A 24,662-nucleotide genomic window follows, 5' to 3' on the forward strand; every position below is an offset into this window, starting at 1 on the left:
ACATCAAGGCCCCATTGGTACCATTTGCCATCCCCGAACGGAAGTTTGACCACGTTAACATTGACCTGGTGGGCCCACTGCCCCCTTCACACGGTTTCACTTACCTCCTGACGATGGTGGACAGGACGACCCGTTGGCCTGAAGCAGTTCCGCTGACTTCCACCTCAGCTGTCGATGTGGCCCGGGCGTTCATCGGAACCTGGGTCGCCCGTTTTGGACCCCCTGCAGATCTCTCATCTGACAGGGGCGCACAGTTCACCTCCGAGATGTGGAACACGGTTGCCGAGAGCCTTGGAGTCAAACTTCACCGCACCACTGCCTACCACCCCCAGGCTAACGGGTTGTGCGAGCGGTTCCACCGCTCGATGAAAGCGGCCTTGCGCGCCAGCCTGACCGATGGGGACTGGGTCGATAAGCTACCCTGGGTCATGCTGGGACTGAGGACCGCTCCCAAAGAGGACCTTCAGTGCTCTTCAGCTGAGTTGGTTTACGGTCAAGTGCTGCGGGTGCCAGGTGATTTCATCCCAGACCCAACGACACCCTGGGCTGCATCCAGGGAGAAGTCCATCTTGCAGGGCACTGCGGGAGCGTTTGTGCCTATCCCCACATCGCGACACGGCAGGCCAGTTTCACGGGTTCCCTCCAACCTGCGCTCGGCTGGTTTTGTTTTCATTCGCCACGATGCCCACCGCGGACCATTGCGCCCTCCTTATGATGGACCGTTTAAGGTCCTGCAGCATGGCGACAAGACCATGGTCGTGGACATCGGTGGTAGGCCAGAGACTGTCTCCGTGGACAGGGTTAAGCCTGCCCACATGGATATGTCCAAGCCATTGGAACTGGCCCAAGCCCCACGGCGCGGCCGTCCTCCTGCGGCACGACCCTTCGGTCCCGTGGGTACCCACTCTGACCCTCCGCCCCCAGCAACTGTGGGCTTTCCAACTGAGTCCACAAGCTCTCACCCCCCTGCTATTCCAACTCCTTGTACCCGCAGTGGCCGGGTCAGCGTCCCAACCAGGCACAGAGACTTTGACTATGGGTGAATTCTGGGGGGGCTTGTGTAGTGGGTTGTACATAATTCACCCACGGAACTATTGTTTAGTTAGCGAGTTCCTAGGGGGACTCTTAATTCGACCGGTTCTAGCCACTCTCGGGTGTTTGTTTTGGTTATCGCAAGTTTACATGTTATTAAAGCAGCGTCCTTTGGCGCCTTTGTTTGACACTCCGCCTACGACTCCCGTCTCTGCTCGCTACAATTATCACAATATTGATACAATAAAAATAGATCATAACAATAACAATGTTGATTTGCTTACATCCACCTTTAAATTAAGCAAAATTATTAAATTAATGTGCGTATTTTAAGTGACGTCTCCTATTTACCGAGCTGCACTATGATTTATAATACGAACAGACGCTAGGGGGCAGTAAAGATCAGTAAACCAGATTTACTGTATTTTCATTACCGGGCATTTAAAATTGTCCACAAGAGGGCAGCAAAAGACGAGAGAATCTTCAACCCTCTCCTTGAATTCAATCTTATCTGAATGAAAAGGCTTGCTGGTTCTCAAAACCCTGTTTTGAAGCCTTACCTGTGATTTACGTGGGACCCTGTGGATCAAGTGGGGTCCAATCTTCTTCTCGTGTTCTGTGACATCGCGCGTGACAATTCCACGATGGACCCACTTTCATCCTTCTTTCCAGCTCATGAATTTAAATGGGAGACAATTTCACGCCTTAATTCCACGCCACCTCTGCAAAACGGGCTGGTTGGGTGTTTATTTCGATACGTTCACGTAGCAATGACTCAATTGAAGAGGGTATCCCATAATAAACACACGATTTTCCAAGAACAATCTTGAAACCCTAATCTTGAAACCATAATGTCTCGAAACCCTACTTTAAAGCTATACTGTAAGAAACACAAAAACTTGAAAAACAATGAATAATATAATGAAATGGACAATACTGTGTTCGAGTAGAAAAAAAAATATATACTATCAATACTTGAATCTATAACTAGTAAAAATATATTTTTAAATATTCCAATTATATACCTTTAAATATTCGAAAATCTGAAACGTAATTGTTAGTTGAATACAACTTTATTAACCTTAACAATAAAATACAAAAGAAATTTAGACAAATGTAATATCTCAAGTAAAAACGTGAATTAAGAGGAAATAAAACCACAATATTTAAAAAGTAAAATACAGAAACACCAATAATACAAATAAAGTCATACAAATATGAATACGTGAATATTTTTTGCAAATATTTTAACTGATAAAATAATAGAAATGTTAAATAAAAACATGAATGAATGTTGTAAGTAAAAGAAGACAGAAAAAACAGGTCAATAGCCGGGACAGGAGAGCAAAAACGTGGTCGGGATCAAAAACGGGTCGTAAGCCGGGACGGGAGAGCAAACGTGGTCGGGGACACAAAACAGGTCGTAGACGGAGACAAACGGGGGAATCAGGAACAGACGGGTGCAAAAAGCGGGACCGACGGGAGTCAGAGTTTGTTGGCAAAGCTAGCAGCCGCTAGCATGTTGCTAACTCCATTGATTTGATTTTCAAGGCGTTGTGTTATATTTTAACTAATAAAATAATAGAAATGTTAAAAAAAACATGAATGAATGTTGTAAGTAAAAGAAGACAGAAAAAACAGGTCGATAGCCGGAACAGGAGAGCAAAAACGTGGTCGGGATCAAAAACGGGTCGTAAGCCGGGACGGGAGAGCAAACGTGGTCGGGGACACAAAACAGGTCGTAGACGGAGACAAACGGGGGAATCAGGAACAGACGGGTGCAAAAAGCGGGACCGACGGGAGTCAGAGTTTGTTGGCAAAGCTAGCAGCCGCTCACATGTTGCTAACTCCATTGATTTTATTTTCAAGGCGTTGTGTTATATTTTAACTAATAAAATAATAGAAATGTTAAAAAAAAACATGAATGAATGTTGTAAGTAAAAGAAGACGGAAAAAAACATATCGTTTATTCACTTTCCCGCATTGCAGTTTAAAAGTGTCGCTTATGTTGATAAAATCATACGTTCACCACTCAAAATAGTATACGGTTGGCTCTAATATGTTCAGTGTTAGCATGTGAGATGCTAACGTTACAGCTATGTGCTTGCTAGCAGTGTTAGTTAGCCACTTACATGTTGAAATAAATTCCAAACAACAAAATAATTGGGATCTAAATACAGGAAGAATTTTTTTACCTTATGTTAAAATGTCAGCATTTTTTATGCTAACCACCTGCTATCATGCTAACCGGCTAATTGCTATCTTGGTCCTTGTTGATTCACTTTCCCGCATTACAGTTGAAAAGTGTCGCTTATGTTGATAAAATCATACGTTCACCACTCAAAATACTATACAGTTGGCTCTTATATATCCCGTGTTAGCATGTGAGATGCTAACGTTATAGCTTTGTGTTTGCTAGCAGTGTTAGTTAGCCACTTACCTGTTGAAATGAAGTCCAAACAACAAAATAACAGTGGCCTAAATATAAAAATAACAATTTTAGCTTATGTTTCAATGTCAGCATTCTGTATGCTAACCACCCGCTATCAAGCTAACCGGCTAATTGCTATCTCAGTCCAAATTATACACTTTCTATCATCAAAAATAGACGCGTAATTTAAAGCCACGAAACCCGGACATATATAAAAGGCGCTGCATGAAATAAAAGACTTTGACTTTTGGATGTCGTCTCAAGGTCGCGTGTAAAAAAAAACGTTGCACACGCATACATGTATGTAGTAGCACACATATGAAGCCCATGTGGTCATTTTGCGTGTTTTTTCATGTGGGTAACTTTCATTTTTCAAAAGAAGAAGAAAAATATATATACAAAAACAAGGACATCTATTACTGTCCTGTTTGAAAAGGCTAGCGTAATTACACGCGTGTGCGCGTGAGGACAGAAAATTACACAACACGCTATAATCACGCTTATAATGTACTGTATATGTAATTAGAGTTTAGCTTTTCTTTATTTTCCTTCCATTGAAAAGTCTTTGGCTTCGGATTCGGCTGCTGGCGGACATTTGATACTTTAATGACACGATGTGTAATGACATGGTTGACCACACGAGGCAGCGGCTTGCTGGCGTTGACTTTTTTTTCTCTTTTTTTTTCTTCTCTTTTCCTTTTTTTTCCGAAACCACGAGGAAATGTGATGTGACCTTCACTCGCTACATACATAGAAGCTACGTTACGTGTCATTTATTCCTAAAACGTTCATAACTTTTTGACGACCCCGTAAAATTGGAGAATAAGGAGGCCCTTGGGTCTTCAGGAGTGGAGGGTTGCCCTCAGGAATGCCTGAGTGTAAAGATCATAAGCAGGGATTTTTTTCACGATTAAATAAAAACAACCGATGTCACATACAGTTTTTATTTAATTCCTTAAACTCATTAAAGACTCTTAAAAGTTGTCCACTGGGTTCTCAGGAATGGAGGGTTGCCCTCAGTAATGCCTGAGTGTAAAAAACATGCCTGGATTTGTTTCGCGATTAAACAAAAAAAAAAAAGACTCCATAAACATTGTTTATTTAATTCCTCAAACTCATTGAGGACACGGGAAAGTAAGGAGTGTTATGGGTCTTCAGGATTGGAGGGTTGCCCCCGCTAATGCCTGAGTGTAAAGAACATCAGCCGGGATTTTTCTCACGATTAAAGAAAAACAACTGAGTTCACACACAGTGTTTATGTAATTCCTTGAACTCGTTAAAGACACTTGAAAGTTGTCAAACAAGGAGGTCCTTGGGTCTTCAGGAGTGGAGGGTTGCCCTCACTAATGCCTGATTGTAAAGATCATCAGCCGGGATTTTTCTCCTGTTTAAAGAAAAAAAACGGACTCCATATACATTGTTTATTTAAGTCCTCAAACTCATGAGGACACTAGAAAGTTGTCGAACAAGGAGGCCTTAGATCCCCAGGAGTGGAGGGTTGCCCTCACCAATGCCTGAATGTAAAGAACATCAGCCGGGATTTTTCTCCTGTTTAAAGGAAAAAATAAACCAGATTCCATAAACATTGTTTATTTAATTCCGAAAACTCATTAAGGACACCCAGAAAGTGGTCAAACAAGGAAGGTTATGGGTCTTCAGGAGTGGAGGGTTGCCCTTGCTAATGCCTGAGTGTAAAGAACATCAGCCTGGATTTTTCTCCCGATTAAATAAAAAACTGACTTCATGAAAATTTTTTATTTAATTCCTTAAACTCATTGAGGACACAGTGAAAGTGGCCGAACAAGGAGGGTTATGGGTCCTAAGGAGTGGGAGGCTGCCCCCACTCATGCCTGAATGTAAAAAATATCAGCGCGTATCCCTTTTTTCTCACTTTAGCTTTGTTTAAAGGTTAGAAAACTGTCTACAAACAATGTTTAACACCTAAACATTCCTTACTTTTCGTTGACACAATGAAAGTTGTCGAACAAGGAGACTCTCAGCTCTTCTGAAGTGGCAAGCTGCCCTCACCAATGCCTAAATATAAACAGTATTAGCCAGTAGCTTGCATCATATTTTTTTTCATGTTAGCTTATTTTAAAGGAAAAAAAACTGACAACATCTTCATTGTTTATTTAATTCTCTAAACTCTCCGATGAAAGTTGCTAAACAAGGAGGCCCTCGGGTCTTCTGAAGAGGAGGGCTGCCCTCAACAATTCCTGAATGTAAAGGATATCGACTTGTATCATATTTTTGTAATTTTAGTTTTGGTTGGAGAAAAAAAACATATGACATATTCATTGTTTATTTAATTCCCTAAACCTTTCGGTGACCCCATGAAAGTTGACGAGCAGCAAGGTCCTCGGTTCTTCAGAAACAGAAGGCCGTCCTCACTGAAGCCAAAATGTAAAGAATATCAGCTTGTATTATCTTTTGAAAAAAAAGATGAATTTTAAGAAATAAACTACCCATTTTTTTAATTAGACGTTCCTCACGGGTCCTCACAAAAGTGGTCGGGGACTGCCCTCACTAATGCCTGAATGTCTAGTATACAGACTCGTATCGTATTTTTCTAACTTTGAATCTGTTTAAAGAAGAAAAATGACGACATATCTGTTGTTTATTCAAATATTTAACAACCTCACTTAAGTTATTGAACAAGGAGGTCTTCAGAAATGGAGGGCTGCCCTCATTAATGCCTGAATGTTAAGAATATCAGCGTGTGTCTTGTCTTTTTATTCTCTTTGGCTTTATTTGGGGAAGATGTGTTAGTTGTTTACCAATTATCGAATACCTTTTCCCCCTTTTTAAAAAATGATCTCATTGTACTGTGTTCCTACAAACAACCTGCTTTGTTTTAAATGGGCGCCATTTTGACTCATTTTTGGAAAAAAAAAAACTGAATTTGCTTTAAACTGCAATATTTCATCTATAAAATGAAAACTTGCGAACGTTTTTCTTCAAGTTTAAGTAACTCTCCATAGTCATAAAACCTTTTTGTCCTACGTTCTGATTGTTTTGTACTATTGGCCTCTAGATGGCAGCACACGCTGTCAATTAGGAAAGAAAACGAATAGAAATCGTCCACGAAAATCTTTATCAATGTCCCAAAAATTTTTTTTCGTTTTACTCTTGCATAAAATCTAGATTTTAGATTGATTTAAATTGTGTTTGTTTTTGGCTCTCAGTCGGTGTTAACTTGAGCATCAAATGCCCATTGTTTGAAGTTTCATTTGGAAACAATATTAAAGCTTGTCCAAACGAATAGCCAATCCAATGAAAAATGATTTCCGAAGAGGAAAAAAACTCCCTGCAGTTCTATTTTTTTTAAACTGTGTTAAAAAGAAAATCCCTTCATATTTTTAAACTCGCACTGGGTCGAAAAAAAAAAACCGTAAAAAAAAAAAAACATGACACCGGGTCGCCATTGAACTGATGACGTCATCAAGCAGCGTCTGGAAACTTACCGTCTACTCGTTTTTTGGGTTTTCTTGCCCAGGCGCCAAATTTTTCATGTTTACAGCCAAGGTCAAATGGAGGTGACGCCTTTCACATGTGGCAGCAGTTTTCCCGCCTTCAGCCAAAACAAAATGGCAATTATGTTCCCGAATGACGCACCAGCAGGTACGATTTTCTTTTTTATATGGCTAAATGTTGTCGTCTTATCTACAAAGTAACCTTTCGCTCCACTTTTGTTTTCTTAGGAATTTTCCCACAGCCTGTTTTTGCAGATTTCAATAGAAATTATCTTTAACTCTTTCAGTGTCAGACATTTTGTTTTAAATGGGCGCCATTTTGACTCATTTTTGAAGGCCTACAACAGGTTGCGCTGTAGCTATATAGTTATAGATAATATCAAACAAATACTTGAAACCGTATCCTTTATGAGAATGAAAACGCATGTTTCTAGCTTTAACCATTGTTTAGTAAACAACAGTTTAACATAGCTGTCTCGAACATACTTCCTGTAAAATTCAACCCAGGACGTACCCAAAGTAAAATTGAATGCTGTTCTTGAACCATTTGTAATGTCTTTAAAATCTTTTAAAATGTAACACACTAAAGTTTTGTCCCAAACTGAAATAATCAGTGCAAGTGCTGCTAATATTGAGTAACCTGAGTTGGAACACCCAGAAGTAGAAGTTTTTCTCCTCTCCTGAATTTAAAATGCCTGCAAATGAGTGTAGCATGGGCATACTAGCTGGAAAACAGATGAGACAATAGCTTGAAGCCTTACCTAATATGTTGTCAAATTTGATCATAATCTGAAAAACTAAACATTGTATTTTACATATTTTTCTAAAAGTAGGTGCAACTGTGTATTTTACATTGGCCAAATTTAAGACCCTGTGAAAGAGTTGTAAATGTTTGACTTTTGACTTTCCAGAAGTCAATCCATGATGGTCCACACTTACACGTGATAATCTCGCGTCAAACTGATTCTGGGTTGATTTACGCACGTTTATTAATTAATTCAATACACCCCGTAAAGTTGCATAACATTTTGTTGGGGGTTTCTTTGGCAATGGCGGAATAAGGGCCGCGAAAAAAGGCTTGCAATTAGATGAGAGTGATGTCAATCAAAATGTCAGAGGCTAACGGCCATATTGGAAATCATCTAATGTGGATGTTTATTTTCAAATGGGAATTAAGAACCGAAACGAACTGATTGCAATAAGGAGCGTCAAATGATGCAGGAATGATTTTAGGCAGATTTTTATTTCTTATGTTGGCTTTATCACGTGTTTTGGAGTAAATATTTGACAGAGTTGAATTCACTGGACTCTCGAGTTAGTAACGTGATCATGTATGCTTTACAGTTGACGGGTATCTGGTTTCAGACAAATTGTGACGAATACATCTTGAATTCTTGATATCTTGAATCCCAAATGTTTAAGCTCTCCAGTGATATGTGGCATGATGTATTTCAGTGACTGGGGACATTGTGAAGGCACCATTTTGATTATCGACAGTCTGACGGCCCGCCTGAACGGTAAGGGTATACATATTACTCTCATTTTTACCTGAAAAGCCATATATCTTGATAAATGTACACGCCAAATGAAAAATCGCATATGTAAATCGCAGTTATATTTGTGTCTTTACAAATTAATTGATTTCTATTATTTCTAATAATTGATTTGAATCTATTCCACCCTGGTCATCCTGGAAGGGGGATTACCACTTGTGAGGCCCCTTTCTCCCTCCCGCTGAAGTTTTGAGTTTTTCCTTGCCCGCATGTTGGTTTAAGATCAGGTAATGGAGTAATTGTAATCCTCTGCAGTCCTTTGAGACATTTTTGTGATTAAGGGCGTCATAAATTGGGCGGCAGTAGCTCAGGAGGTAGAGCGCTCGTCTTGGGATCAAGAGATCGCAGTCGCATGTCGAAGTGTCCTTGGGTAAGACACTGAACCCCTAATACCTCCAATCATTTCATAAATGAATGTGATTTGACTTGGCTATTTCTCACCAGATTTCTTCTGTTAATGCTACTGGAGAAATTGGAAAATTGGATTTGAAAGTCCTTGAATTTGGCCATGAAAAAGATAAAAAAGAAACCTAGGGCTTAGAAATTTGAGGTAATGTTCTGAAAATCCTTTGTTACGTTCCAACTTTCCTCATTATTTTCATGTCAGGGATGTGAAAAGTTGTTTTCTGTGGGTTGTTTTGTGCACGCAGGGTTTGAAACCTTGAAGAGAAGAGTTGGAAAGGGGCAGGTAGGGATGAGGGGAGGGGGTGTTTGGAAAATATTCTGCAAGCGTCCCCCCCTAACATGAGAAAGAGGCATTTAGTGGGGAAAACAAGCGCTCCTCACAGGAGAGCCGTGAATGGGACACTTGAGGCAGGCGGACGGGCGTCCGGCATTTGGTGAGGGACCACTCCCCCCAAATTTTCCCCACCCTACAATCACTTTTTTTTCATAGGGTTGACACTCTCACTTTGATATTGCTTCATTTTTGTGTGTTTAGGTAGTACTGTAATCATTTTGGTGGGTAATTTACCATATTTCCCGGACTATAAGTCGGAGTTTTTTTTCATAGTTTGGCCTGGGGTGCGACTTATACTCCGGTAAGACATACCGTGTCTTGGGAAACTATTTGGTCCCCTTGAACTTTGTCACCTTTTGCCACACAAACATATATAAAACTAATTTCTTGTGAAGAATCAACAATATATGGGACACAATTATGAAGTGGAACACACATTATTGGATATTTTAAACTTTTTTAACAAATAAAAAACGAAAAAGTGGGTGTGCAAAATGATTCACCCCCATTGAGTGAATACTTTGTAGCGCCACTTTTTGCTGCGATTACAGCTGCAAATCGCTCGGGGTATGTCTCTATCAGTTTTGCACATGGAGAAACTGATATTTTTGCCCATTCCTCCTTGCAAAACAGCTCAAGCTCAGTGAGGTTGGATGGAAAGCGTTTATGAACAGCAGTTTTCAGTTCTTTCCACAGATTCTCAATTAGGTTGAGGTCTGGACTTTGACTCGGCCATTCTAACACCTTGATATGTGTTTTTTTGGTGAACCATTCCATTGTCGCTTTTGCTTTGTTTTGGATCATTGTCTTGTTGGAAGACAAATCTCCGTCCCAGTTTCAGGTCTTTTGCGGACTCCCATCAGGTTTTCAAAATGGTCCTGTATTTGGCTCCATCCATCTTCCCATCAATTTTAACCATCTTCCCCGTCCGTGCTGAAGAAAAGCAGGCCCAAACCATGATGCTGCCACCACCATGTTTGACTGTGGAGATGGTGTGTTGAGGGTGATGAGCTGTGCTGCTTTTACACCAAACATAACGTCTCGCATTGTTGCCAAAAAGTTCGATTTTGGTCTCATCTGACCAGAGCACCTTCTTCCTCATGTTTTGGTGTGATATCTTTAAGAAATGGCTTCCTTCTTGCCACTCTTCCATAAAGGCCAGATTTGTGCAGTTTTCTCCTTGTATGAGCTGAAAGTTTAGGGGGGCGGCCTGATCTTGGTAGATTTGTAGTGGTCTGACACTCCTTCCATTTCAATATTATTGTTTGCACAATGATCCTGGGGATGTTTAAAGCTTGGGAAATAATTTTGTATCCAAATCCATCTTTAAACTTCTCCACAACAGTATGTCAGACCTGCCTGGTGTGTTCCTCGTTCTTCGTGATGCTCTCTGCGCTTTAAACAGACCTCTGAGACGATCACAGTGCAGGTGCATTTATACAGAGACTTGATTGCACACAGGTGGATTCCATTTATCATCGTTAGTCATTTATATCAACAATGAATCATTCAGAGATGCTCACTGAACCTCTGGACAGAGTTTGCTGCACTGAAAGTAAAGGGGCTGAATAGTTTTGCAGACCCACTTTCTTCGTTTTTTTGTTTGTTAAAAAAGTTTAAAATATCCAGTAAAGTGTGTTCCACTTCATGATTGTGTCCCACTTATTGTTGATGCTTCACAAGAAATGTTTTATATATTGTAAGTCTGAAATGTGGCATAAGTTCACAAAGTTCAAGGGGGGCAAATAGTTTCGCAAGCAACTGTATTTGTGAAATTGGTAGTAGCTCAGAAGGTAGAGCCAGGGTTCGTACGGGTGCTTGAAATCCTTGAAAGTGCATTGTTGGGGCAAATGTATTCGATGAAAGCCAACACCCAAAACATACATGTCATATTGAAAGTTACCGTATTTTCCGCACTATAAGGCGCACCGGGTTATAGGGCGCACCCCGAAAAAATAGTTTTTGGTCCTATATTTGACGTACATAAGGCGCACCGGATTATAAGGCGCTACAATGGGAACGTCGACAAAACAGTCAGATAGTTCAGTCCAACTTATTACCCCCTTAACATTCCCAAAGCTTGCAAAGACGCAAATACGTGTCGAGAACACGTGCGGATGCGGTGTCCGTACGATGTCACTCAAATGCATCGTTCCATCATTCGGAAGGTTAAAGTCTTGGGATTCAAGAAATGCCAACCATTCCTTAGTTTCTATTTTCTTTTTCGCTCAGCAACTTTACTGTGCATATGACAATAAACACTTGGAATTGAGTTTAATTTAAAAATAGACACTCCATTCCATCCATTATCTGCACCGCTTATCACAGAAACATCGAGTTCAGTCTGAAACAAGATACAGGGAAAATATATAGCCGGAGTAGCTCACCGAAGTCGTTGTGTTCAATAATAATGTGCAGCCATGGTCCTCTTATATCCGTGAGTTTAGTAAATCCAGGAGAATAAAATATTTACAAATACAGAATAGTAAAAAATGCTTTCTCTATGCCGTCAACCACGTTCATCTTTTTCGGCCAATTGCAGGCTTTGTTTTGCCGTTTAAGCCAATGCCAGCCTGTAAATGATAAAAAGGATCCGCCCCTTGACCTCTGAATAACTTTAGCCAATAGTGATCGATTCAATTGATGATTGACACATCTTTTTCGGCCAATTGCTGGCTTTGTTTTGCTGCTTAAGCCTATGCCAGCCTGTAAATGATAAAAAGGATCCGCCCCTTGACCTCCAAATAACTATAGCCAATAGTGATTGATTCAAATGATGATTGACACATTGGTTAGCCAATGAAACGCCGGTAAATAAATCCCAGCATACACAGCGGACTACTTGGCGTTCGGGGGAAAATCTAGTCGGCGGCTGCAAATTAGTTGGAAGACTTTGCGACTTAATATTGATCCATAAAAAAGGCGCACTGCATTATAAGGCGCATGGTCAGCTTTTGAAAAAAATAAAGGCTTTTAGGTGCGCCTTATAGTGCGGAAAATACGGTAATTTAAAATGGTAAATAGACTCCATTTCTGTAGCGCTTTAACCGGTCCCTGAAGACCACCCATAGTGCTTTACAATGTACTTGACACTTACCCACTCACACACCGCTAGCGGAGTGAGCCTTGCACGGGGCCTTATCTGGTGGCATTAGGGGTTCAGTGTCTTGCCCAAGGAGACTTCAACAATTAACTCAGGGGAGCCGGGAATCAAACGTGTGACCTTTTGGTCCCAAGACGCGACACACTCTACCATCTGAGCTACTGTCAATTTCAGAGGCACCCCTGGCCAAACTATGAAAAAGTCTAAGACTAATAGTCCAGAAATTACGGAAAATTACTCCCCCAAAAATGATTACTCTACTACCTAAACCAGGGTTCGTACCCTTTTTTTTAATGGTCAAATTCAAGCGCTTTTCAATTTTTCTAGTACCTTCAAAGGAAGAAATCCAGTGTCAATCAATCTTTTTGTTGTTTTGGACGACTAAAATAAAGTGGATATCTTTTTGCTAGCACACACGCTGTGCTATTTTTAACTGTTCCTATCTATGATCTAGGATCTTTTTGTGTCAACGAGCTGCTATAAACTGACATAAACAACTGCTTAAACAATGTAGATTGGCTACGTCACAATTGTTTACAAATAAGGAAAGGGCTCCATAGGTGTTGCATAATATTTAAGTTCAATACGGAAGACAAAAAAGAAAGTCCTCTATGTATAGGAAGTGGAACAATGAGACAAATTTGGACTCATTTTAATGAAATTGATTGCTCCGAAGCAGATTCAATCTTAGAGACTGCTGTTTGGTTTTTGTTTGACTTATTTTAATCAAAAAATGTTTGTGTTTTTTTCAGAGGATATGTGTCTGAATTGGTTAAAAGAGAATTGTGAATAGTGAATTTTTTGCATTTAATAAGTTATTTGTAGCATTTTGTCTGGCATTTTTAGGGAATTTCTGTTGTTGTTCGACTTTTCATGTCACGGTTGCCATGGCGCCCAATTGGCCCCGCCCGTGTGTCGGCAGCTGCAGCTCGTTGACGGATTCGCTTTCCTTCTATTTAAGCTCAGAGCTCTCACTCTTCCTTTGTCAGTCCGTCAACGACCTCTGCCCCGCAAGACGTGGGTTCTGACTCGGTCCTGTTTCCTGTTGGTATTTCCTGTCCGGTATTGTTCCCGTTTATTTTGTCCTGTTGTTATTGGTTTCCAGATTCGTCCCCGTCTGTTTGTCCCGTTTATTATTCTCTCCAGTTTTTGTTCCCGTCTAGTTTGTCCTGTTTATTTTTGATATCCTGTTTTAATATCAAGCCTGTCCGTCCCGTTCTGTCCGGTATCTACCCCATCTGTCCGATATCTGCTCAGGCAATTGGTATCGATCTCGTCGGTTTCTGGCTTCCTGTCATTCCACGCCATACCGCTGCCCAATGTGCATGACTCCCCATTTACCGTAAAATAAAAGGCTCGTGTGAGAAACGTCACGCATTTGGGTCCTGATCCGTTCCTGTTCATGACAGTTCAGGGTTTTAAAAGCTAAGATCGTTTTGCATTTTACAATTTCTTTTTTGTAGATATGTGAAAATTTGAATTCATATTTCATGTGTTTTGCAGGAATCCCCTGCAAATCATAAAATGATTAATCACGAAATAATTTGGTGCATAAAGTTTTTTTATTATTGATGATGTATCATTAAAAAAATGAAAAATCTGACGTTCAGTGAGCTGAGCCAAAGGAACTGGCCTTCTAAATAGAGCTGTCCTCCCTAAGGTGCGACCAGTAGAGGGCGGCTACGCTTCACATAACAAGGCCATAATGTCAAGCCAGCAGAGCAGGCGTGTCGGTGTCATTTTCACGTACTTAATTTTTTTTTATTGCGCAGTCTATAGAGTCCGACCGCCAAGAAGCATGGCAACGGCAACAATTTCAAGCATTTTCAAGCACTTCACCCGGAATTCAATAATTTCCCTTAAACACATTAAAATCCAAGCATTTAGGAATCCCAAGCACCCGTACGAACCCTGAGAAAGGCGCAAACACGTTCGGCGTCCTAATTTTTCAACCTTCTTGCTTCTTTCACTTTCATTTCCCGTACGGATGAAAGAAATAGGACTCACAAACGTCTTTGATATGACAACATACAAGCTGTTTATTGAAAGCTGCTCGTAGACACTTTGTCAGGCACGCGGCACAACTCGCTAGCGCTCCGTGCCGGAATGTTCGGCAGCATCTTCCGTCGTCACAAGCCACAAAAAAATGCCAAATGGTTAGTTCCGATTTCTCTAGGTTAATTGAAAATAAATTACGTGCCGCTAATCGCTCTAAAGTGGAATGCAGGACAAACGATGAATAGCTCACACGGCTAAATAAAACTCTAAAAAAAAAAAAAAAATCTAACGCCTCTTATGTACAAACAGTAAGCTCGTTTCAAACTATAAATTAATCGGAGTGAAAATTAAACAAAGGGTGAGAAAAATCCAAAACAGCTTCATAGGTAAAAAAAAAACCTACAAAAATAATAATAGTTGCCAGGGTCATTGCTTTTAAAACCAAAATGTTGAATAAACCCTATTTTTTGTTGTTGTTAAATGCTTAAAACAGGGGTGCTAACTTATTCGATGCCGACAACTTCATTTTTTTGTTGTTAGCGATTAGCGCTAAGGGCTATCGGTAATCGTGTTATTACCAGGTTGCAATTATTAAATATACGGTTAAAATAAACTCGGTAAACTACAAAAACATCTTCGCTGCTAGGAATTTAATTTATTTAGAAAAAAAGGACCCGTTCCTTGAAAAGTCTTAAAAGGCATTCAATTCATGATTCTAAATATAAGACCTTCTTTGGCATTAGAATGTCTTAAATCAAATTTTCAAAAGTTTTAAAACATGTGAACACGTGAATATAGATTCATATTTGTTTTTAACTCAAAGGATTTAACATTTATCAATCTTTTTTTAATAATTCACCGACAGGGTTCCCGCGGATCCTTGAAAAGTCTTAAAAAGCATTACATTTATGATTCTAAAAATAAGACCTTCTTTGGCATTAGAATGTCTTACATCCAATTTTCAAAAGTCTTAAAAATGTGAACATGTGAATATAGATTTATATTTGTTTGAAATCAAATAATTTAACATTTATCAATCTTTTTTAAACAATTCACCGACAGGGTTCCCGCGGATCCTTGAAAAGTCTTAAAAGACATTGAATCCATGATTCTAAACATAAGACCTTCTTTGGCATTAGAATGTCTTAAATCAAATTTTCAAAAGTTTTAAAACATGTGAACACATGAATATAGATTCATATTTGTTTTTAACTCAAAGGATTTAACATTTATCAATCTTTTTTTAATAATTCACCGACAGGGTTCCTGCGGATCCTTGAAAAGTCTTAAAAAGCATTACACTCATGATTCTAAACATAAGACCTTCTTTGGCATTAGAATGTCTTACATCCAATTTTCAAAAGTCTTAAAATCGTGAACACGTGAATATAGATTTATATTTGTTTGAAATCAAAGGATTTAACATTTATCAATCTTTTTTAATAATTCACCGACAGGATCCTTGAAAAGTCTTAAAAAGCATTGAATTCATGATTCTAAAAATAAGACCTTGATTGGCATGAAAACATTTTTAAATGCAAGCGAAAAGTCTAAAAACGTGAATACAAATATTTAGTATTATTTATCAATTGTCCACATACAGGGAGTAGTTTTTTCCCATGCGTGCTTTTTAGAATACTACACTCAAAATTGGTCATAAATATTTTACTTTAAAGCAAAAAGTCATTTTTCATGCATCCTGATAAAAATGTTTCATGAAGGTAGTAGAATATAGTATCTGCCATCTTTAATTGAGGATCAATGATGTACTATAAACATCTTTATTATTTCCATGTCTAAAACTTTGAAGAGCGCTTGGTTTTTCAGAGGGAACATTCTCAATTTCGATTTTATTTGAAAATAAAAATAAATAAATATTTGTTTAAAATAGATTTATGTGGTTTGGTTTTTTGTTTCAATCGTGTTAAATTTTCCGTCGACTTGGTCTTAAATTTGATTCCAAAAGGCTAAAAAAGCCTTGAAATTAACCGTAGGGACCCTGTATTTTCAAAACCCGGTCTGTGAGCTACTCAGGGACTCTTAAGGGCTACCTGGAGCTCACGAGCACCACGTGGGTGATCTTTGTTGTAAAACTTGCTCGTAAAATATTTCAAAGAAAACAAGCAGAGAAATTTGTCGTTTTAGATCACATGCAAATTGCTGAGGTGGCAATCCATTTTATTCTAAATTATTTTTTTTCGTTATTGTGGATTTTACGATCAAATTTACTACCAAATAATTAAAACGATTAGTTTAAAAAAATCTATAAAATGTAAAATAGTAAGCTATCTCTACATCATCAAAATCATAAAGTGAATTTAAAATTTAAAAAAAATGTAAAAGATCTATACCGGGGATCACCAACTTGGTGCTCGCGAGCTACAAGTAGCTCCTGAGAATTGCTAAGTTTCCCCAGGATAATTTGAAAACGGCCCAGGTCATCGCAATTTTCTAGGATATGTGAATTCTAACCAACGTGTTCTCGTGGTCGACTGTGCCTATTTTGGCCCTACTTCTGGTAATAACATATAATGTTATTTTAAGATAAGCAAACCGACTGTTAGCCCTTTGCGCTAATGACTAACAAAAAAAGTAGCCTTCGGCTTCAAAAAGGTTGGTTTAAATAATCTCCATGTCGATAATTAGTTGTTAGCATACACGATCCAAATCATAAACAATCCCAAAAATATTCCGAACATGAGCAGGTTAGCAACAACAATTGCTAATATCGAAATCAGCACAAATCTTTTCACAAATCTGAAATGTATTCGTGATCATTTCTAACATAATGCGGCAACAAGAACTGCAAATTTACCATGACCAATAGGGGGCAGCTGAGTTAGGAAGAGCATCGGACTCACTTAAAAAAAAAAAAAACATAGAAGAAGAAAGATAAACGCAGGTCGCGCGAATAAAGACTCTCACCATAGGGAAAGTTTGGACACAGCATGGAAGAATAAATAATAAAAACATCCGTTTGTTCTTTACACAAGTGCCTTCTATTTCGCTTCCGATTCAAAACAAAACGAGGGAAGACTTGTTGATTTTAGACCATTATCGTTAAAATGAGCGCTTTCTTTTCTCAAAAGTACTTTTTTGTTTTTCTCCCACACAGTGAAACACTTTTAAGACTTCATTTGGCACTTTGACGCACAATCCAGCAGATATATAAACTCACTAGCGCCTCCCTCCTGCCCCCGTAATGAAAATAATACGTAAATAAAAACAAATATATATATATTTTCACTTTTTTCGACTTCATGTCAGGTTTAACACTGGAGAGCGACGTTCGCACGCACACCAAATATTGCTTTTTCTTCTTCTGCTCGGCGAGTCGCTTCAGGTGCAAAGCATGATGGGATTTGGAGTTTTTAGAGTTTTTCGGGGGGCGTTCAATGCCTCTTGCCCAGCAAGACATTAATTTAAGAGAAGTTGGTTGCGATGAGGAAGTGACACACTGGAAAGTAAATATTGGGATGAAATTGTAAAATTGAGAGAGTAAAAGCAAAATATATTGGTTTCTTGTGATTTTAAGGCAGTTTTTAAAAAAATTATAATTGTGTTTCTGAGTAATCAGAATTTTCGAGCGCATAGTGTTTCATGTTTTTTACAGTAACGTCTTCGTTTTTTTCTAGATGATTTCCTTTAAGATAGAACAAATGATTTTAATTATTTTTTTCATAAAATGTTTTTTTTTATAATATCGGTTGGTCGCTTCTCTTTTTTTTTTTTTTTTCTGACTGCGTAACTTTTTAAAAGTTGTATCTTCTTTTTAGGTAACATTTTTGTCTTTTTTAAACACAAACATTTATTTTAACTGTTTTTGGTAATTTGTTTTGCGATTGGAGGGTTGGTTCTCTTTTTGTTTCGTTTTGTTAAATAAAGTTTTTTTTCTGTAATCGCAAATTTTGTTGGGGAGTTTTGGGGATGAACTGCTTTTAAAAATGCTTTTAGTAACTTTTTTTTTAATAAACTTAACAATAAATACGTGAATTATTTAATTGAATACAAATGTTTTTATTTGGCTCCAGCACCCCCGCGGCCCTATTGAGGATAAGCGGTGCAGATAATGGATGGATGGATGGATGTTTTTATTTGTGTGGTTTATGATGACTGGGGCAGGTAACACACCCCACGTTTTTATGAAATGATTTTAGAACCTATTTCTTCACAAATAAAAACAATTGAATAACAGTATTTTACTTGTTATTCTTGTAATATTTATTGATTTGATCATATTCTAACTCAATTTTGATCATCTTTTTCAGTTCCTGTATTTAATGATTTTTTTCCATTTTTTTTTTTGTCGTTGATTTCTCATTTTGTTTTCCATTTAATTTAAAATAAATTGATTTTCTAATATTTTCTGTACAGTTTGACTTTATTTAGCATCTTTCATTTTTATGTCAACCCTCGTCTCAAAATATTTGACGAAATAATAGATTCTAGGTATGGATTTCAGTTCTTTATTGAACAAATTGTTACGTGTGAAAAAGGAAAGAAAATATATTTTGATTCTTCATATTAAAGGGACAGCGTGTAATATTTAGTGCCTCTTAAATTTGATTGATTAAAAAATATATCTTTTTGAATACTCTGCAAAAATACATGAAATATCATACAAAGATTCATTTTTATAATCCCTACCATGTTTGTCTGGCATGTTGCTACGCTGTACTCTTGGCACTTGTATTTGTTGGCATTTGAAAACAGTGCCATCTAATCAAATATTACACACTGGGGCTTTAAAAAAATGGGCAGTCACCCACCTTTTAGAAGCTAAGAGCTATTTTATCATTACTGATTAGCCTGATGTTTGATATTCATTTCCGAAATAACAACTTATGTTATTACTATGTTGTTACAATGTTATTACCAGGTTGTTATTAATAGGAGTGTTGAAATAGGATCGAATGGATTATAGAAATGTCCTAAAATTGTCCTAAAATTACCAATGACCTATAACCGGTACGCTATTTTCAGTACTCGGGTGATCCCCGAGAGCTACTTGGAGCCCGCGAGCTACACGTGGGTGGATCCCTGCTCCGAACCTTTATTTTCTCGTCCGTTCCAATTTTTTTTCTTTCCAGTGCGTCCTTCAAATCCATTCGCCCGATTTTCCGAAAGCGCGTAAAAAGGGAAAGACTTAAACGTGCGTGGATCTATAAATATCTTTACAAATATACACCTTAATTCATTCATAGACTGGCAAAACATTTTGGTGGCAGTGTCCTCCTCCCTTGTCGTGACTCCTTTGAGCCCCTTTCTATTTACAATAGACTCTCTTCCGGTCCGAGGTCTTTGGAAGAACACCAAGTCCCGACTCCGGAAGGTTTTCCGGGGGGTCTTCCGTCCCGGCAGGCACAAATTGGTCCCCCGCCCGACCCGTCCCCGCAGATTGTCCGTAAGAAAAGACTGGCCGTGTAGAAAAATATACTTTGCGATAGAAAAAAAATCCTTCAGAGTCTCGGCGAGGTGATGATTTCGAGGGGTTTCGGGGACCCCCGTCCCCCCTTTTTTGAGGTTTTATTTCTCGTTTATGCCTGAGCGGCAGTGTTGTCGGGGTGGGGGGGCTGCTTGGGAAGGCAGGGGTGGTCGGGGAGGGCGTCGTGGGCGAAGACCGAGTCGTCGCCCGATGAACACGTACTGTTGGAGTCCTGGCAGGTGGGCGAGTACTGCTCCAGGGGGACCGACAGGTCCAGGTACTCCTGTTGGACACAATGAATCCGAGTTAATTAGTGGATGGCTTGAGTTAACTCGTGATTCCTTATAAATGAAATACATAGAGTGAGTCAAATAATGTTTGTTTGTTTTTTTCGGGTCAAGTTTTCTGTCAGGATCTGGTTACCTGCTTTACCCCAGAGGACGCCAACTGGGGGGAGTGGCTTGACTGCGCACTCCTGTGTCCAATTTAACACCAGCCTTTTTTTGACTGCTCCGTCATTGTTATGGTCACAGCAGTTATTTTTCAAGTTATTTCTTGTATGTGACTTTTTACCTTGGATTTGAAAGGTTTTTGTGACAGCATGTACTTTTCAGTTTTTGAAGCTTTATGACAAACTTTTGCGCCAAAATTCTTTTTCCACGCAAATAATCTAATGTCATTGAACAAATATTTATGATGTATTATAATTTTTTACACTACATTTTGGTTATACTCTTATCAATTTTCTTCTCATAAAAATGAAAAATCACGTTTAATTTTATGACATTCTGTCATGACATTTTTGCTTTTGGGCTTTTAATAAAAATTTCCTTTATAACTTAAGGATTATTTTAACTTTTTATTCAATATTTTTGATTTTTTTGAATGTATGCAGCTTTTTTTCCTATTTAACAAACTGTTTTACTTTTGTAGTTTTATGGCCTTTTTTTGACATAACTCCTTTTCTGCACAAGTTTTCTCATTTCATTCATTAAATATTTATGACATATTGTAATTTCCTCCACAAAATTTTGTTTAGGCTCATCAATTTCCTTCTCATAGAAAAAGGAAAATTATCTTTAAGTTTAGGGCATTTTGTCTTGAAATTTCTGCTTTTGAGCCATTAGGTACATTTTTCCTGAAAACTTTGTGATCGTTTCTTTACTTTTTATTCAATATTTTTTTCGAGGGTATGCAACTTTTTCTTAAAAACATATTGTTACTTTTGTAGTTTTATGGCCTGTTTTTTTGACAAAACTCTCCTTTTCTGTATAAATATTCTCATTTCATTCATCAAATATTTATGACATTGTAATTTCCTCCACAATTTTTTATTCAAACTCTTATCAATTTCCTTCTCATAGAAAAAGAAAAATGATATTTAAGATTATGACATTTTTTATCTAGTTTTATGGCCTGTTTTTTGACAAAACTTTCTTTTTCTGCACAAATATTCTCATTTCATTCATCAAATATCTATGACATATAATATGTTCAAGAATAAAGGATAAAAAAATATGAGAAAAAAGGGAAAAATATTCCCCTTTTTGCAACAAACTTAGACAATATAATTGATAATTGAAATCATCATTAATTGTAAATAATGACTGGATGGTTAGAGTTAACTCATGATTAATCACAAATTGAATACTAACAATTTTTTGTCCAATTTTAAATCTTTTTTTTCAGTTAAAACTAGCGTAATAAATTGAGTCATAAACTTTGTGTTAAAGTTGCTTTTCAGCCACTAGGTGACATATGTGAAGGCAAAAGTATATTATTTTTTGTTCTTCGATGTTGAAAAAAAACCCAAAAAGGTTGCAAAAGATAAAAAGTACAATTTGAAGAAAAACTCACATCGGTGGAAGTCATGGACAAAACGCGGTCGTGATCTTCCACAAGCTGCCGGAACGTCGGCCTCTGCGACGGAACGGCGTGCCAGCACTCGCGCATGATCATGTACCTGAAAATAAGCACGTTAGCATGTTAGCATGCTAGTTTAACTTCATGTAACACTTTTCCTATAACACCTTTTGGACCTTTAGCATATTAGCATGTTACGATTTTTATGCTGGTGAAGCTTTTACAAGTTTTCTCATAAAAAAAAAACAAATCAGTCTTTTAGCATTTTAGCTTTGCATACTAGTTTAGCTACCATGAGTTTTCCCATACTTTTTTGAGGACTTTTGGTATATTAGCTTAGTATGCTAGTTTAACGTCCACAAGTCTCCTTATAACACCTTTTGGACCTTTCACATATCAGCATGTCGTTAAGAGTCCACATATTTTCTAATCAAACATTTTAGACTTTTAGCATGTTAGCTTTTTATGCTAGTGAGGTTTTTACCAGTTTTCTCATAAAAAAAAAAAAAAATCAGAATTTTAGCATATTAGCTTTGCATACTAGTTTAGCTACCATGAGTTTCCCCATACTTTTTTGAGGACTTTTGGTATATTAGCTTAGTATGCTAGTTTAACTTCCACAAATTTTATCTTGGACCTTTAGCATATTAGCATGTAGTTAAAAGTCCACACATTTTCTAATTAAACATTTTAGACTTTTAGCATGTTAGGTTTTGATGCTAGTGAATGTTTTACAAGTTTTCTCATCAAAAAGAATCTGACTTTTAGCGTATTAGCTTTCCACACTACTTTAGCTCCCACAAGTTTTGCCATACTTATTTTGACGACTTTTGGTATATTAGCTTAGTATGCTAGTTTAACTTCAACAGGTTACCCCATAACCTTTTGGACCTTTCACATATTAGCATGTAGTTAAAAGTCCACACATTTTCTAATCAAACATTTAAGACTTTTAGCATGTTAGCTTTTTATGCTAGTGACACTTTTACAAGTTTTCTCATAAAAAAAAAAACTGACTTTTAGCATATTAGCTTTCACTACTACTTTAGCTACCACAAGTTTTCCCATACTTCCTTTGAGGACTTTTGGTATATTAGCTTAGAATGCTAGCTTAACTTCCACAAGTTTTCACATTTTGTGTATGAAATTAGCCCGTTAGTTTAGCTTCCACAAGTCTTCTTATAAATAATTGAGGACTTTCATCTTTTTTTGCTTAGCATGCTAGTTTAACTTCTACAAGGTTTTCCCATCCAGAATTTGGGACGTTAAGAATACTAGCTTATCATGCTAGTTTAACATCCACAAGATTTCCTATATAAAACTTTAAACTTTCTAGAATACTAGCTTAGGCTGTTAGTTTAGTGGACACAAGTTAGTTTTCTCATGAAAAAGTTGGGATTCATAGCATGTTGGCTTAGCATGATAGCTTAGCTTCCAGAAGACTTTCTATAACATTCTTTTAGACTTTTAGTATGTTAGCTTTGCATGTTAGTTTCCACAAGGTTACCTATAAAATGTTTAGCACGCTAGTTTAGCTTCTACGAGTTTTTTTAAGCAAATGTTTAGGGAGTTTTACAATATTAGCTTAGAAGATTAGTTTAACTTCAACAAGTTTTCCTATTAAAAATTAAGGACTTTGAGCAGATTAGCATAGCAAGTTAGCTTAGCTTCCAAAACCTTTAACTATTAAACATGTGGGAATTTTCTCAATTTTGCCACACAAAAACTATATTGTATAAATATATAATATACACACATTTTAAACGAAATATTGCAACTACTGTAACCATTTTTTGTCTCTTTAAAACCATCTGTTCCCGTTTTCAGACTCACAGCTCGTGCGTGCAGTTGGCGGGTTTGTCCATGCGGTGGCCCTCTTTCAGTAGCTTGAAGAGCTCCTCCACGGGGATGCCCGGGTAAGGCGAACCCCCCAGCGTGAAAATCTCCCACAGTAAGACGCCGTAAGACCACCTGAAAATGAAAAAAAAAAACAAAAAACCCCCAACAACATTATGTTACATGTTGCTTTTCCGCACCTTGTTTCTCTGTGCCTCGGCATGTCTACGTTTTTCTCTATTTAAGCATCCGTCTGGGTAAAAACAGCCAATTTTTTTCTGGCGCCGCTTTTTAGTCGTCACCTCTGATTTCCCAAGTCAGTGGGCTTTTTTGGGGGGTGGGGGGTTATGGGGGGGCTTCTACTACTGTACTGGACTATTGTGTGAGGCGGGGGCCAGTAGAGGCTTACTGTGTAAATGCAGACCTGCTGGATAAACAGAGCAGCGGGCGGGCAGGCGGGATTCTTTCCCAGCGTGCACAAATCACACAGCCGAGCAGCAAAACGCACAGACAGGGGTGGGCAAACTACGGCACATGGGCCACGTGCGGCCCGTCAGGCTTTTGAATCGGCCCCTCTTAACAGAATCGGTCAAAATATCAGGAAATAGGAATTAAAATACTACTAATGTAAAACAAGTGTTTTTGAATATCTCATTTCATCTCATCTCATTAGCTGCACCACTTATCCTCAGTAGGGTCACGGGGGTGCTGGAGCCCATACCAGCAATCATCGGGCAGTGGGAAGGGGACACCCTGAACTGGTCGCCAGCCAATCGCAGGGCACACAGGGACAGACAACTCGCTCGCTCATTCACACCTAGGGACAATTTGGACCGGTCAATAATCCTGACATGCATGTTTTTGGAAATGTGGTAGGAAACCGGAGCGCCCGGAGGAAACCCCAAGCAAGCACGGGGAGAACATACAAACTCCGCACAGGAAGTCCGGTAGCTGGATTTGAACCCACAGGAGGTTCCCAAGACCTTAGAACTGTGGCGCACACGCGCTAACCACTGCGCCTCCGTGCTGCCCGTGTTTTTGAATATCTTTAAATATAATTTTGCATGAATTTCCCATCAATACTTCCTCCATTTTTTCTTCTTGACAACTTAATTAGCAAGTTCTCTTATGACTTTTTCTTCAAACAGTGTAGATTCAGGCTTCTGTTTTTCTTTTTGTCACTAACACGTGTGACCCTTGAACTTTGCG

The 24,662-nt window shown here is 38.4% G+C and overlaps 1 protein-coding gene across 9 annotated transcripts in view; it reads right to left on the reverse strand.

Moving 5' to 3' along the window:
- Positions 1–16,298: 16,298 nt before the first annotated feature.
- The window catches only part of fgfr3 (fibroblast growth factor receptor 3), a 111,130-nt gene continuing 102,766 nt past the window's right edge, over positions 16,299–24,662 (reverse strand). For all 9 annotated transcript variants that reach the window (XM_088354876.1, XM_088354875.1, XM_088354873.1 and 6 more), the window contains exons 16-18: positions 23,451–23,588; positions 21,612–21,717; positions 16,299–20,037 (exon numbers count right to left, since the gene is read on the reverse strand). In XM_088354876.1, coding sequence (XP_088211002.1) covers positions 19,867–20,037; positions 21,612–21,717; positions 23,451–23,588 — 415 coding nt within the window. In that variant the 3' untranslated portion in view covers positions 16,299–19,866. The remainder of the gene's footprint in view (positions 20,038–21,611; positions 21,718–23,450; positions 23,589–24,662) is intronic.

This window comes from Urocampus carinirostris, chromosome 15, assembly GCF_059441175.1.
Source record: "Urocampus carinirostris isolate Australia breed hairy pipefish chromosome 15, RoL_Ucar_1.0, whole genome shotgun sequence".
Classification (NCBI taxonomy): domain Eukaryota; kingdom Metazoa; phylum Chordata; class Actinopteri; order Syngnathiformes; family Syngnathidae; genus Urocampus; species Urocampus carinirostris.